We start from the raw sequence: 16,585 nt of genomic DNA, 5'->3' as shown, positions 1-16,585 counted from the left end.
TATAGGCATATTTCATAATTCAGTCAAATGGTAAGTGATATATGCACATAAATTTTTCATATTTTTTATACTTTATGAATGAAGCGTGATATTATAATATATACGACATTAATGTAAGATCAATTGGACTCATAATTGTTTGCATCACATTATTATTATCAGTCATACCGTCCTTTGTGTAATCGTAATAACATTTATATTACATCATCTGGAATCTCAACACTTAATAATATACTTAACATTACATATATATATATATATATAACGTCGCATCGTAATAACATATATACATTATAACTCATGCAGCCAGTTCTCTCTCCTATAAAGACCTTGTTTGATCATTACAATTGACTATATTTTGCCGTACCTGCGGACACGTCTTTAAACGCTGACGAAAAAACAAAGCTTTCTGTCATCTTCATCGTAGCACATTAAACAGTCTACCATTATTTCCGCTGCTCCCGTTCTAATGGCAAGGTATATTTTACAAGCACATCTTCTCGTTTATTATCTCGTTCAAACACAATGATCTTATGAAGTACATCGGGCTTGAGCTTATTTAGTACATTTATAAAGAGGCCGTCTTATTGATAAAAGCATGATAATGTTTACAAATTACATACCTTTAAATCTTTGTTACAATCAATCCTATTAACTGCATTCTATTTTGTTGCATTTCTTGCATTTTCCTGTGCTGGCTGCAAAATTTTGTACATAAAATACGCATGCAGAATTGTATATGCATTTACAACTCTACGTTCATTCGTTCGATAGATCTTACTCTTCGTACATTTAATATTACCCTGTGTATTATTACAACCGCGTTCGACTCTGACTGGACATATTTCGTGCAAAACAAGTAAGGATGATACTCTACGAAGCATCGAGATCTTGTGTAATCGAAACCTCAATATTATCTCAACTGCTAATGTTACCAGTGTAGCGGTATAAAAATGATCTTGAACAAACACAGATCCAGACTCTTGAATAAACACAAACGAATGACTTGTTATCTCTGGTGAAAATAAAAATTCGAGTGGGAGTTGGATGTAAAAGAAGAGTAAAAAAAAAAAAGATCATAAACGAAGCTTCTGGAGGCGAAAATTGAAACCACGAAATATAAAGAAAGCGTAAATGCCTCTTTTACGTTCCGTTGTCTCAATTTTCGCCTCCAAGGAGCTTCATTCTATTATTCTCTTCTTACATTCGACCTCGATTTTTATTTTCGCCACGAATGTCGCCGTCTTTATTGAAGCGAGTAGTTCATTTACTCTTGCTCATTCGGCTTAGATCTGTTAGGAAAAAAAAGAAATACGAGACATCTATCCGGGATATCACGCTTGTCGCGTTTTTCGGTTTTTATCTCAGCGACAGAAGTCATATATTTTAACAATGCATCACTCACGCCGCACTACGCACACGATGCGCGATAAATGAACACATTGACCAAGCTTCATTTGATCCTAGTCATCCATTCGACAGTAATCTTGCGCATATTATTCGTATAATTTGCTGGCGAAAACGAGTGTTGTAAATGATTGAAGATCGATCGATGATATGTAAGTTCGTGTAACTCGCACATATGGGACGAAATTAATCTGATTGAAGTCAAAACGATGGTATTCTCTTATTTTTTGTAATAACAATAATCGAGATCGTGCATTTTTTCTGCCCGACCAACGATATACAAACAATATTAATTTTTCCCATAGCTTTAGACTAATGTATTATTTCATGTGATTGATAATAAAATGTCATGTAAAAGTTTTCGAAATTAAAACATTTAGAAAACTTAATTTAAAAAATATTTATTTTAGAGAAATATTTATTCAAGTAACTCAAATAGAAAATACGGTCCACAACATGATTTGGAAATGTCCTAAAAACGTCCCTCCTAGAACTGTGTTATGTGGAAATGGACGCAAAGCGCGTCGTGTTACCGATGACGTCGCGATTAATATCGATCGCCGTTACAGCGATGCAGGATACTGAGCTGTAAGTGTGAGATATGTACTTGTTTGTGATGCCGTTGATGTCGCCTTCCGGGTTCCATCATTGCATCGACATTTCAAAACTCTGAATGAGGTCGCCGTGACAACCAGTCGGCGATCGTTGAAATTTCATGTACCCGCTTCTTCAATCCGCGTAACGCCGGATAATTATCTAAGGCAGTCGCGCCAAAAATGTTCTCAAAGTTCTCCAACGCCACGGTGAACACGAAGTCCGCCCACGTGGTCTGCAAAACAACGGACGATTTATCATCGAAACGGAATTTTTTTTAGTCGTAATACCGCATAAAGAACTGCTTTAATTAAAAGTCCCGGATATGCGATACTCCGACGTTCGTGCAATGCATTTAAGCTTCTATTCTATATATAGATATATATCATTCTATTCGATTTTACCAACGAAAGCGTCGAACAGAGAACGGCAAATAATATTTTATTTTTACTCATTTTATATTCCTCTGCACATAATTTAGTTTGCTTCAATTTATACTTAATTAAACAGACTCTCATAAAAGCAAAATCGTTAAAGAGAGGTTTCTCTTTACCGTAGAACCGACTGCGTAACCACCATTCTCAGCAACAGTTTGCTCGAACTTATTCAAGTAGAACGGTATTGTTTCCTTCAGAAGCTTCGCCTTCTTCTCCTCCTTCTTAAAGTGATCCTCCTCTGTGCGAAATTGAAAGATACCTGGAAAGTAAATCGTGCGCGAGTTTTAGTAGCTCGTCCCCTTGTGCAATTATTATAATAAAATACGTTATTATTTACGCTCTGTAGATATCCGAATACTCTCAAAGGCTGTTTATTGAACGAATAGATTAAATTCCTAAATCCCCGATACTACAAGATCTCATTAAGCGTCTAATTAGAGTTGCGCGCATTATTATTCAGGGATTACGTTGGCGGTGATCTAATTACGGTACAACGCACCACGTCAGATTTCGCGAGAACGCTTTTTCGGAGCGATAGCCGTCCGCTCGATTATATCACGACCTCGGGGAGTTTGGAAATATAGGTCGCGCGAGATCGCGCGTGTCTTTCAGAGAAGCGAAAAGCGGAACTACTTTCGCACCCGTCACTGGGCCGCCATTCCGGAGTTTTCCCGGAAATTTATGTCGAACATCGCACCCGCGTTGCACTTTTTCTTTTTATCTCCGGGAGCATCTTCGATGGACCGTTTCGTTTTTGACGGCGCAATCTTCCACATCTCTTTAAGAACTCGAGTATCACTGATCGAAGCTATCGATTGACGTTCAAACTTGCAAACTTGATGGGGCTTGTTTTCCTTTCAGATAAGACACAATCGACATGAGTGTCGTTCTATAGTAGTTTTGTTATTTATTAAAGAAGGATAGAATAACGTTTGCCTCGATTCTCTGTGATTTTTATTCTGTATAACTATTCTCTTAGTAGATAACATAACGATATATCGTTACATGTCGTTGCGGAGCTTTTTTACTGTATATAAAATCTATGCAACGTCAATGTAACGATATCGTTATTGTTATCACGAGCACTGAAAAAATTTTGGTCCAACGAATAATCGTTAATCAATGTCCAACTTAATATCCAATTAGTTTATTAATAATTGGATTCATTAATATAATTACATATTTATTCTTGAAATAAATTCTAGTAATAGTTTTATAATCTAAAAGCATTATGAGAATTCATTGAACCAATTTTCATTAATATTGAACCAATTTCAATGAATATTTTACTGTACACTGTAAAAAATAAAATGTTAATTTTAACTCAAAGACGTTGAATGGATTTTCTGAGACATGAAAAAATGAATTAACATTTTTGCAAGTCTCAGAAAATCCGCTCAACGTCTTTGAGTTAAAATTAACATTTTATTTTTTGCAGTATTTATGTACAATTTTGGTTCAGTGAATAGTGCTTTCTAATAAAAGACACAGTGTGAAGGCGGAATAGTCTTGCATAACGCATAACACGCATAATATATAAGAAAATGAACCAATCAAAGCCCTTCATTTTCTTCAATAAAAAACTGTGATTGATCGATTTTTTCTTATACTTTATGCATTATGCAAAGTCTGCATGCTCCGGTCTTAACACAGTAATTGTTTTATCTCTGTTTTACATTGGTAAACAACGAGGAATGTAATTGGTGCTTTCCAACGAGAGACACAGTGTGACACAATGACCATTTTATCTTTGTTTAACATTGGCAAACAACAAGGATGTTGAGAGACACAAATGACACACTGTGTTACACTGAGTTATCTGTGTTTTCTGCTGGGAAGTTCCTAAAAGTTACAAACCTAGGGCCTAATTATAGAAGTTTTCCAGCAAAGACACAGAGTGTATCACAGTAAATCATTACATCCTTGATATTCGTCAACATTAAACAAGGTTGAAATAATTCACTGTGTCACACTGTGTTCTTATTGAAAACCGTCCTGTAACTTTAAGTTTTTTAACAGTAAAACCGTCGCATGACGGGAGCGATTCGAAACTTACGTCGTCGATAGTAGCGATCCTCTGCAAAAAACGAGAAATCGCCACTCGAGAGAGACCCGTGACCGAAAAGGAATATCGATTCGGTGTCGAGGTGGAGAGGGAGAGACGGTTGTAAGCGGCTTTTCGGGACCGTTCTGGACTGCGTCGGGTATATGTATCACTTACATTGTTTCAAATCTCCCAAGGTATCGACCAGCACGTCGCACATCATCGATTCCCATTCGTCCTTGCCCGCGAGATTGTGTTTACGGGCCAGGTAACGCGCCACGGCGTTGCTTTGCGCTATCGGCTTACCGTCGATCTCCAGAATTGGCAGCATCCCGTAAGGCATCGCTGTGAACAAGAGAAAGCAATCGGCGGGTCGTGTTTAAGCGCGAGCTTAAGTGGCAGCGAAGGATTCGGAGTAATTTGTCTTCTCTCGAGTCATCGATAAGAACGTTATCGTACACCTTCGATTAATTTTAGGTTGTTCGAATTATTTCGTGTTTGCTAATGTATTCTTTGTATTCGCGTATCTTTTTTGTATCTATTATTCGTGGATTATTATTTATGTACGTTCAACGTGAATTTAATTTTTAATTACAATTGAAATTAAATTGAAAAATAACAAGGACTCTGTATGTAAATAATAATCAATAACAATAAAAGGGCGAAGTAAGAGTTAAATTAAGATTAAAATTAAAAATAGTATGGAAATGTTGATGTATTTAAACTAAGAATACAAAATTGTTAAAAATATGATTACAAAAAACTACTTAAAATCTACTTAAATGGTGATGTAACCAGTTTCGATTCTGAATTGAGTCCTCCTCAAACTTCAAAATTTGTTTAATGGATAAAATTATTATAGAAATATATACCATTGTTAATATAATCATTTCTGTAAACATTAATATAAAAAATATAATGGTATATATAAATAAAAAAAAAGAGAAGAAGATTTACTTACAATAATTATATAATAACAAATTTAAAAAAAATTAATAATACGTTCCGCTTAAGTATATAATGATAAAACATTGTAACTGTAAAGTAATGATGAGTTATTTTGCAATTTGCAATTGAAATTAAATTAAAATTGAATTTTTTGTGTAAAGTTTTACTTGAGTTTATTAGAATTCGTGAGATGCAACAAATTTATATATTGCAAGTTATTTTAATTTGACTCCTAGCACTTACACTTCTTAAGCTCAGGCCAACGATCGTTGGAGATCCTTTCGTCGATGTAGTCGATGCTCGCGTAAGCGAATATGTAGCGAATATGCTCGGCACGACCTCGTGCATTAAAGTAGATCAATTTGTACTTTGGCTGTTCCTCAGCCATCTTCCTTAGTTGCAATCTGAAAACTTTTGAAGGTGTCAGAGAAGTTATAATTTCGGGCTAATTACCGTCATTAAACTACTTTTAAGGAAGTGAGTGGAAATGGTCTCCATATGGTCAGACAGGGCCAACGAAATTCGTAGAATAAGATGACATTCGCGACGGCATTAATAAAAAAGTATCGGGATTTCATTCTCAGGAAATTTCAATTGTACAATCATTCTCCGGTATTGTTTCATACAGTTCTTTGAAACTTTCTTCCGAGAACATTTGAAGTTGCATAAGAAAACGGTTCCGCTGAAGTATCTAAAAATTTCGCTAAATACAACTCTGAAAATATTTTGTCGGACCATTAAAATAATTATGTAGGATACTCAACATAATGAGTACGCTGTTAAATTTATAATGTCAAATTATATCCAATTGAATTACTTTTAATCATTTCTGTAAGTCGTTACTACTCCTGCTCAATATTTCATAATTTAAATAAAACAATGGAGTTAAACAATTTAATGAAAATGTACTACATTTGCCTCAAATTTAATTTATTATTTATTAACTGCAGAACATTGTTTACTTTAAAATTAATTACACACACAGAAAGAATGATTTTGTTGAAGTACCTAAAACTTAGGTAAATACAGAGATCTGAAAATAATTTTGTTAGACCATCAAAATAATTATGTAAAAGATTCGAACGTAACAAGCAATGCTGCAAAAAGTTTTGACATTCTAGAGACCACTTCGAGTGTCCTACATAATTATTTTAATAGTCCAACAAAATTATTTTCAGAGCTAGCTTCGGTATTCTCAGATCTGCATCTACCTAAACTTTTAAATACTTCAACAAATCTGTTATTTCCGTGCAGAAATGGATTGACTTATATTTTGACACATATAAAAGTTAAAAATATATAAAATGTTATATTGAATACAAGAGATTAAGTTATCATATTGCTTCTTTAATATCTAACCACGCAAAAAATTTAGATCAATCAACTTGAACATCCTACATAACTATTTTAATGATCTAACAAAATTATTTTCTATACCTAGCTATAATCTTTAGCTAAATCTTTAGATATTTTCAAATCGTTCTTAAATTATAAATATAAATCGTGTATAAATCGTTCGTAAATTAGATATTTTTTAATTATTCTTTCCGTATAATTTTTTCCACGAAAATAAATATATAAATAATTCCTCGAACGACAGTTTTGTGTGCTCGTGGTGTTGTGCGCTTGGTACTGCGGCTAGTTTTCGTTTCAAAACCTTTACCGCGTCCAAACGAAGACGTTCTATCTTTGTGGGTGATCTACGTGATAATTCACGGTATCACCTATAGATCCCTACTCTACCTTGAGGATACTATATGATCTATCTAGAGTATCTCCACTGCGGGTGGTCGACTTGTTTCGGGAAGTAACGATAGGGTTGCGTGATTACGTGCGTGTGAGAACGGCGGGATTTTATCAAATTTCGGGGATCGGAGGCCGGAATAGATAAGCCGCGGCATAACTGGCAAACGCGAGCTTACTTCCTGAGTTTCCTTCACAAATCGCAGGATTTCGTGCGTCACCCGTATATGCATATATTGCACCTATACTTGTATGTACCTATACGCGATGTGTGTACATTGTACGAGCACGCGCGCGTGATCTAAACTAAACGTTATTGACCCACCCCGCTGTACATACGTGTTTATATTTCGCATATCAACTACTTTGCATCCCCATTACTATCCCCAAAGTTCGACTTACGATCGTTCCCATTGTTATCTCCGTCGTAATCGCAGCTGCCTAGCATCACAATTATCTGCACCTCGAATCCAAATCGGGGCGAATTACGTAACTTAACTTATGCCTAAATTCTAAGCAGAATCGCAAGGCTCGTAATATATTCTTGTAAGACTTAGACAAGAACTTTTAACCTTGACAGGTGCTTTTATACCTTTATACAATATCTTTATAGACAGCTTTTTAGACAGCCAAAGATTTACAAGAAAAAAATCGTAGATATTTAGAATACTAGTCATAAGTTCTTACGAGTTTTACGAGAAATTTCAATCAAAGACATAGAGTACGGATTGTGTCATCCGCATATCTAAACAGCAGAGTTGGGAAACGTTACTTTTTCCGTTACTTTTTATAATAAAAACAGTTTGATAATGACGTTGCAACCCTTTATAACTAAACTTTATAAATAATTGGAAAAGTCGACTTTTCCAACCTTAGCACAATCTTAGCGTTTAATTATAAAAAATTACAACGTCCTGTTTATTATAAAAGTAACAAAAAAAGTAATGCTTCTCCCAATTCTGCTAAATATAATATCAAATGTGCTCAACAAAAATGAGAGAGAAGAGACTAGCATAAAAAGCGGCCAATCTCTTTCTCTCTTTTTCTAAGATATTGTGATTGGTTGAATAGAAAGCGATAGAGACTGATCGTTTTCGCGTCCTACCTCTCTCATTTTTATCGATCAATTTTTTATATGGATGGTGCAATCCATGCTCTGTATCTTTAGGCGCAGATCCCGAAGTAACTCTGCATAATTCACGTTATATGTAAGTCGAGGAGGCTCTCGTCTATTTGAGACGGATCGCTGGGTAAGCCGGCGGTTTTGCGTGTTAACGAACTCGAAATGAGAAAACTTCGCAAGAGTTTGTCGGTCACGCGGCGACGATGTACCTCCGGTTTACATCTCTGAAAAGGAGAGTCTTCTCTGATGATAATTATTTGATAACTTCACTTTAATCATAACGTCTATTATTTTTATCTCACAACGCGGGGAATTATTCCTCCCAATAAAATTGATTTCTGAATCGTTTGAGTGAAGAACTGCAAACTGTGTTCTTAGCCGAAGTTCAAACTAGCCATCGTCGTTATCATCGGAAACAAAATAATATTATTCAGCGGAAGCGCGGATATTCAATTAAAGTTGTTCCTTTCGAGGACGTGTTCTCTTACGGTTCGGAAATTGCCTCTGATCCGATTACTTCCAATCATAGGAAAGGCCATTCGAAAGCAAAAGGTTTCATTTCTTGCGCGCGGAAATCGTTCATGCGACCGTACAAAACGTGTAAGAAAATGTCCGCAGGAAATTATACGGGTAATTATATATCAAAGGCCTCTAAAATAAAAACATTGAACGCAGATCGTAAAAGAGCCTTTGATAAATTCCGTTTGATTTGATTAATTTTGTTTTCCCGGAATTCGGCCATTTGATTTCGTTTCTGTATACTCTCTCTTGAAATAAATGGGCATGACCCAATTTCATGTCTTGATAACAACAACTCTGTGACCATAGAGGGAGGATTTTAAAGAACGGGTCCATCTGATTAACGCGTATTGATTTATAATTCCTAAAACCGGAGAGATTTGTATATGGGCGTATAAATGTGTTTATTGATTATCGTTTGTGGAATGGTTGGTGTTCGATTGGTTTCCACCCTCCGATCGAGAGGGACACGTGACGAGGAACGTTGTTGCGCGAAGTGTGCAACGTGTCCATTGCAGAGAGCGGATACAATCCATCGCATTAATTCGACGAATGCAGGCGCATTTGAATGTGTGCGAATCGAGTGGATGTAATCCATACACACAGCGCGATTGAGTTCTGCGTCTGCTATCTGACTTCGCCCTCAATTAATATTCGCTTTTGTTTTCTCTTTCATCTTCCCGTCAGAGCTTGGAACAATCAGTTTTTTTTTCCTTTTGCTGAAGAGACATGTAAGAACGTTTGTTGCGATAAAAATATCGTTTATAATATGCAGTTATTTCTCGTCGGTATGACAAGTGATGATGAGTTAAGAGCTTATCCGGATAAGCTTGCATAGTTGCATACTCTCTAAATTCTTTGGAGGGGAATCTCACTCTAAAGAGTGAAAATTGAACCAGTCTTGAAAAAGAGTCTCAATTCGTAGATCAATATTTAATATTTGAGAGTGACATTTCATTCTTCAGAGAGAAATTCACTCTAAAAATTTTAGAGAGTAAAAATTATGAAACGCAAAAAAGAATTATTAAGATATAAGCAGTAAATTTGGATTTGCTACAGCTTGCGTTATTGCTTTACATCTCTATTGGTTGATTCGCTAATAACTGCAGCTTACATCTTATCTTTTTATGTATCATAACCTTAATATATACAAGGAAAAATTAACTGATCACGCATGTATTATGAAGAACGTAAGCAAAACGGCATTCTTACATCAGACACTTGACCCAGAAATGATCACCAGTTTTTTAATAGAACCTGGAATGATTTTTAAACCTCAATTAAAAGTAGCCATAAATTACATGTTATTGTATATTATTGATTATTCTATAATTAATTAGTATTGAAGATTATATATTACCTACAGGTTTACTCAATATTACTTAATATCTTTGAAAACATGTAAGGAGAAATTTAAAGAATAGGTATGGATTCTCGATTAGTAAAAAAACTACTGAGCATCATTTTGGAGCGATAAAAATCATTCCAAGTGACTCTATTCCTAGGTTAATCGCTTGATTTGGTGCATATGCATTATACAGCCATTCAAGTTTGTCTTGATAGGCCCTAAGGAACCGATAGCGCTCTCGAATTCGCAGACATTCGCAGACGTCTGCAACTCCATTGGGATCGAACTGGTTTTTACGAATAACTGTTCGGATTTGGCTGAGGTAGTCGACGATTTAACGCAGTAACATGTGCGAGCAGACAGTTCGAGTCGAACGTCGACGTAGGTCGCGCCGATAGCCGAACCCTGGTAACCATATTTGACGTAAAATCAATGGCTCCGTATCTGCGAAAACATTAATTCGGCGCGTGGGCGGACAGCTGGAAGGATATAAGGTATAAAGGCTGAAACAGTATTAATGTTGACGTTACGCTGACGCTCTCGACGGGACCGTCCTTGCTTCCTCGCGCGCGCGATGGAAGTTCGTCCTGGCGAATTCATTAGACACGCCAGGCCATTTCGACGGCGGATGTTTCGGATGAGAGCGAGATTATGAAAAGCCTTTCGCGAAAGTTGTCTCGATGGGAATATCGATCCTGACACGGTTCTTCCCAATTCTTCCCTCCTTGGAAACTCCGTCCCTCCGGCTTTATTCTGAAGAGAATCATTTAACAGATATTCGTCGGGAAATCTAACGAAAGGAAAACAATTCCACTTCGGTGTATTCATTTTTGTATTCACCACAACACTCGACGAGATACGAGCGCGATTCGTATATATCGATACTTTTGCGAATCGAAACCTTCTGCGCGGTATTTTTTACCTCGTGTTATTTCGCCCGTGTCTTTGCGATCCTTTTAGTTTATTAAAAAACGCAATCATATAATAGTCTGTAAGTAAACGTGCGACGCTTATACGACCGCTCCTCGAATTATTATCTTATATTCTGCGATATCAAAGACAGCATATCGTTCGAATTTCTTCTGTAAACTCAAGTATTTAGATTCGCGTCGTCTTCCGTTTTTCTTTTCGTTCCCGAGTGCAGTGGAATGATTAATCTTCTTCCTGAATCGCGCCAATTTTTCCCCAGAGGAAAATAAATTTAGAGTTCGTTGAAGGATTTAAATCAGCTTCCTGGAACGTTCTGTATTCGTTGGATACACATATTTTCATATTGCCGTACTCGACATCGTGCGATATTAGTGTCGTCGAGAGCAAATGAATCTCATTGTCTACAATTCGCAATTTCCTGGGAGATATCGTTGAAAGAATGATGTAAGTAATAAAAAGTAGCATTTCTCGTTTTCTTCCGCCTTCGCCTGCGAAGCGTAAATTAATGCTCGCGAGGTACGTTTGTCCTCATTTTCAACGAACTCCGATATGTATCTGCGATATTCTTCCAAGACACGAAATGACAATCGTTTATTGTGATTCTCACACAGATACTACTTTTATGAAGTATTTGGTCTTTTCAGGAAAGCATGATACTCTCCGATACCGAGATCGTTAGTTCGTTGGTTAGACGCCAAATTCGATATCGGGAATACGAAGACCCGAGAAAAGATACTACATAATAATTTTTTACCACCTACGCAACACAGCGAGCTTTTTATTACACTCAAGATTGAGTTAAGTTTTGAGAACGTGAAATCGAAATTATAACGCATAAAAGAAATTTTCTTTTGCGATCGTTTAACGTCGGGGAAAAAGATAGATTGAGTGAAATAAAAGAAACTGTATGATATACGTATATGATATATGCACGTACATGCGAAAGGATTGAATAAACAATGAGATATGAATATGTATCGTTGGGATTTTAGTTCTATCTGAAAATGTTCCATATATACGAAGGGACATGAGATGTGTACATGATAAATTTATGAACTTATTGATTCATAAAATTGTCAAGTTAATTAGAATGTAAAGCTGTATAAAAGCTAACCATATATAGAAATCGATTAAAAATTATATAAAAAGTTATAAATTTAATAATTTTGTAATTAAGAAAGGTAAATATTATTTGGTAATATAAAAGATGTTACAATATAATTAATTTTTTATATTTATACAAATCTCATTAATTGTATTAATAGATATACACTCATTTACTAAAAAAAATATAATTGACGCCTTCTCTGCAGATCTATATACTTGTTAAAAATTGCGCGCCAAATAGAGCACATAAAAAACGAAATGAACTCACTACATGTGACGAACTACATACAATACAACATGACGGACCGTTTACATTACCGTGATTCTTTTTTATTCTAGGTGCGGCGTGTACAAATAGACGCCGCAGGAATTACATCGAATCACTCAATAATCGGGTCGACGAATTTCAAACCCATCTCGGCGCCCTCGTACGATCCCGCTACCGTCCCGCACAAAGTGCACTCGTGCGCCGAACACGGGACCGCGACTGAACCGCCGTACGCGGACGGGATCCTGCGCGGCGGGCGGAGGACCACCGGTTTCCTTCGGCACCACTTGCGCTCTGCTTCGTGCTTGGGCACCACCGCGGGTTTCAGGCTCCGACGAGCACGATGCGCAACCTCAGAAAATTTATACCATCCACCAGATTCTCCACCCCCTTCCCGAGCTGCACGGGGGTTATGGCTCGGAAGCTCAGCCATTCTTGGACTCGTCGAACGGATGATTTTTATGGTGGACACTTTTTGCTCTCCCCACGTAAATTCGATCGGGGAAAGCGTGTCAAAATTGACACATTCAAGAACACCCTTGAGAGATACCAGGTAAGTCTGTTAGGTGACTCGTTTCTGAGGTGGTCACACGGAAGCATCGCACGATTTCAGCCCCTTCTTCATTCAGTGAAACTTATGACTTTGTAGTCAGACGCGCCGGCAAAATTACGGCGTAATGTAGTGTGAATTATAGTTACTAAGAATTCGTAAATTGGATTCGTCAGATATAAGTACATCGTAACTAATAATTAAACGCGCATCGAAAGTAAATATAATACATACAATAGGAAAAAATTGTATTATATAAATCATAATACCTATTTTTTTTAATAGTATTAATATAAGTAAACATTTATTTATAGTAAACAAATACTTACTCAATAAAAAATGATAATTAAATCGAATCAATAGTTTTTGGATTAGATAAATGTATGTTTAAATTTAGTAAATATTTAATTAGAATTATTTAAACAAATATTTATTTAGTTTTCTTTTCAGTATAGCAATAAATTACGTGTTACTAAGAGTCAGGTTCCATTAATTGGAATTCTTCGAAATTAAAATCAGGTTGAAAATAAAATTAAAATTTTCTGATTGAATCTATTAAATTCTAGCTGAGAAAACCAAATAAAAAATTTTCTGGTTTGTCCATTTTTAACCAAAAATTATTCTTAATGGACCTTCATAGCTTATATATAGGTAACATTTATATTAAATAAAATTTTGCACGTCGCAATTTAATAATTTACGAGAAGCATTTTTAATTTAAGGTCAATTAATTGCTCAGCGCGATTAATTTGCCGAGTAATCTTTTTTAGCAGCAAATTTCCATACAATTCTGTACATATACACACATATAAACAGCCACATGAACGAGCGACTGTATGTTAAATGTTATGTCGTGCTTGGGTCAGTTAATTGGTTAGACCAAGCTAGTTAGTTTCATTACGTTATATCCATCTTCGTGAGTTTCACACAATAGACTGCGCTCTTCCAATATTGGGGTCACTAGGTTTGTTCACGAGCTTAGAGCCTCTTTATACTAATGTTTACTGTTATCACAGCTAAAATCAAAAAGTGCATTTCATAGATTTTGAAAAAGACTGTGAAACGGAACCGTCTGTCGCTTATATAAATTCGAAATATATAATTACATAAGCATTTTTTAATATTGTATTTTTATTTTTTTGGTCTCTCTCCGTTTATTCAATCGTTTCTTCTAAATTTGATTGGCTATTGTTATGTAACGTAACGAGCATTTTGTTGTTATTATTTATTAAGATAAAAAATATTCCAATGTTGAGCCAATAAAATTTTCTAGCACGTATAGGTACATACAAATTAGGAACAACGTTCAAAATAATCATATAAATTGACAGTAAAGCAATGCGAAAAGCTTTATAAGTAACTCACTTAACTAAATACTTTAAAAACTTATTTGTTGAAAAATTGTCTATATGTTATGCTATTGTAGAGGAAGGTCACCGATACCGATATAATGCTTTGTGTCTTTTAGATAATATTTATTGAACAAAAACTATAAGTAAAACTTTAGAAACACATAAATATGAAGGAAGTATTTACTATCAGATAATATATACAGCAGTTTTTATAATATTGTTTGCAATTTTGCAATAATTCACTTTTTTATAAAATAAGTAAAAATAAAAATCTGACAATCTTTGTTGTCAGAAAAGTGCTACTGAGCATCACTATTGCCCAGTAATATTTTGAGGCACTACTTACTGTATTACGATACTATCCGCACTATTATACTATAATTAATGTAGTGTAGTAGTATCTCAAAATACTATTACGCAGTAATACTTTTCCACAAGGGAAAATGGACTTTAAAATTGACCAGGATTGTTTTGTTTAAAACATTTTCTTTTAAACAAGTGTTTAAAACGTTATTGTTTTTTAATTTTTAGCACAGGAAAAGGTGATATAATAGTATTATGGTACCCCAATTACGTTTTACACGGTATAATGTAATTGTGATTAATAACACAGGCCCACAAAAAAAGTATCCTGTACTCTGATGGAAACCCAGCTATTTTCTTATATATAATATTTTGAGTCTGAATACGAATCTTACATAAAAATAGAACCATATGTTTCCCGAGTTGAGAAATACTTTTCAGCCGTCTATACACCTCTTGCATAATTTCTAACAATGAACTCTAAACAAGTAAACCTACGGAGGTGTCAGTCACCGATTTTAATAAAACTTTGCAAATTTGTAGAACTATGAAAAATATTTGACACGTACTCGGCTCACTCTAAAAGGTGAAAACTATCCTTTAAAGGTAAGAAGTAGATTTAACATATTAGTTAAAATATAAGTTGAAAATGTTAAAAAGTAAAATATGTTAGGAGATTTTTGGGGTCGCTGAAATTCGTCAAAAGTATGAAATTTAAAACGGCCGATCCAATATGGCGTCAAGCTGCATTTTGACGTCAGCTTGTTACCAGGAAGGCTATAACATAAAATATAAATATATGTTTAAAACTTTTATTTTGTTTTAAACATGATTTTTTTCTAAAGCTGTTTAAAACATATATAAAACATCTGGAGACACGGTAGTGCCGACGCTGCCGTGCCTTTACGCGAATCAGAGAATTTCGGGGGATGTGAAAAGTTACAGATTCGAACTTTGTGTCGCGATATCTCCGCTCGTAGAGCACGTAGAAAAAAAAATAAAAGCACTCTTTTATTATACAATTTAAGTATTTTCTATCGATTGAGCGTATATAGAAGATGATCGGTTCAGCCGTTACTGAGATCTGATCATCTCAATCCCCCGAAATTCTCAGTTTCGCGTAAAGGATGCACGACAGTGTCGCTGCGCCTGGCTTAGCACCGAGACACTATCGTGTCTCCAGATAAACTTCATCCATTATTGTTTCATTTTTAAAAGCTTTTGGAAAATGTTTAGTAAATTTTCCATCTTTCAAACACCAATCACCACATGGTCCGTAAATCATATGTTTATATTAAACAAAAAAGCTAAATGTTTTGTTCTTTTTAAAAAACTCCATTCTGACCAACCCTGAAATTGACACAATAGGTAGTAATGCCACATATTTCTATTCTTTTTCTGCCACAGGAATTATCTGTACAAAGTACGTACAAGTAAACGTATACACTTGATTTTTTTCTAGTGTCTTTTCACTTCCACATAAAACACATTTTTGTTGATTCATATACATATACTTTATGCTGTTCTGCAAGACGTAAACATGTAACGCACAATTTCCTTTCTTGAGGGTTATTCCAAAAATACATATAATTATTTTTATCTTTGATAAGACTATTTAAGACACTTATAACGCAAGACTATTAAGATTAAGTTAGCTTATGGTGTGTCTTATAGACAGGTGTACTAGTTTACGCTGTAGGGGAGATAGAGGTAAAAACACGGATAAGTTATAACATTTACATAATAAAACGTTATAAACAAAATACGCAAGCGTAAAAAAGAGACAGTGTAATTATTTATATTACAAACTTCTGTCTTTTCCTTATGCTTGTGTATTTTGTCTAGAATATTTTTTATATAAGTGTTACAACTTACTCGTATTATTTATTGTACTCGTATTCATGGTCAGATC

The 16,585-nt window shown here is 35.2% G+C and overlaps 1 protein-coding gene across 2 annotated transcripts; it reads right to left on the bottom strand.

Moving 5' to 3' along the window:
• Positions 1–256: 256 nt before the first annotated feature.
• LOC108782954 (glutathione S-transferase) lies at positions 257–12,585 on the bottom strand. Of its 2 annotated transcripts, XR_001941010.1 has the most exons (6): positions 12,519–12,585; positions 5,674–5,841; positions 4,660–4,827; positions 2,555–2,697; positions 2,015–2,236; positions 257–698 (listed from the first exon to the last, which is right to left on the bottom strand). XR_001941010.1 is itself a non-coding variant. In XM_018551354.1 (5 exons), exons 2-5 carry the CDS (start codon positions 5,816–5,818, stop codon positions 2,069–2,071), a joined length of 624 nt encoding a protein of 207 aa, XP_018406856.1. In that variant the 5' UTR covers positions 5,819–5,841; positions 12,519–12,585; the 3' UTR covers positions 1,901–2,068. The 2 variants fall into 2 exon arrangements, 1 of the variants encoding a protein (XP_018406856.1); XM_018551354.1 differs by lacking the exon at positions 257–698 and having other exon boundaries at positions 1,901–2,236.
• Between the last annotated feature and the right edge of the window lie 4,000 nt (positions 12,586–16,585).

This window comes from Cyphomyrmex costatus, unplaced genomic scaffold (genome assembly GCF_001594065.2).
Source record: "Cyphomyrmex costatus isolate MS0001 unplaced genomic scaffold, Ccosl1.0 scaffold14, whole genome shotgun sequence".
Classification (NCBI taxonomy): Eukaryota; Metazoa; Arthropoda; class Insecta; order Hymenoptera; family Formicidae; genus Cyphomyrmex; species Cyphomyrmex costatus.
This window is presented reverse-complemented; position numbering and strand designations above follow the sequence as displayed.

Excerpts from the sequence above, each read along its gene's own strand:
- LOC108782954 (XM_018551354.1), bottom strand. The coding sequence starts at position 5,818 with ATGGCTGAGGAACAGCCAAAGTACAAATTGATCTACTTTAATGCACGA. Across the intron at positions 4,828-5,673 it reads TTGGCCTGAGCTTAAGAAGT|CGATGCCTTACGGGATGCTG; the intron begins GTAAGTGCTAGG and ends TCTTGTTCACAG. Across the intron at positions 2,698-4,659 it reads CTTGGGAGATTTGAAACAAT|GTATCTTTCAATTTCGCACA; the intron begins GTAAGTGATACA and ends TTTACTTTCCAG.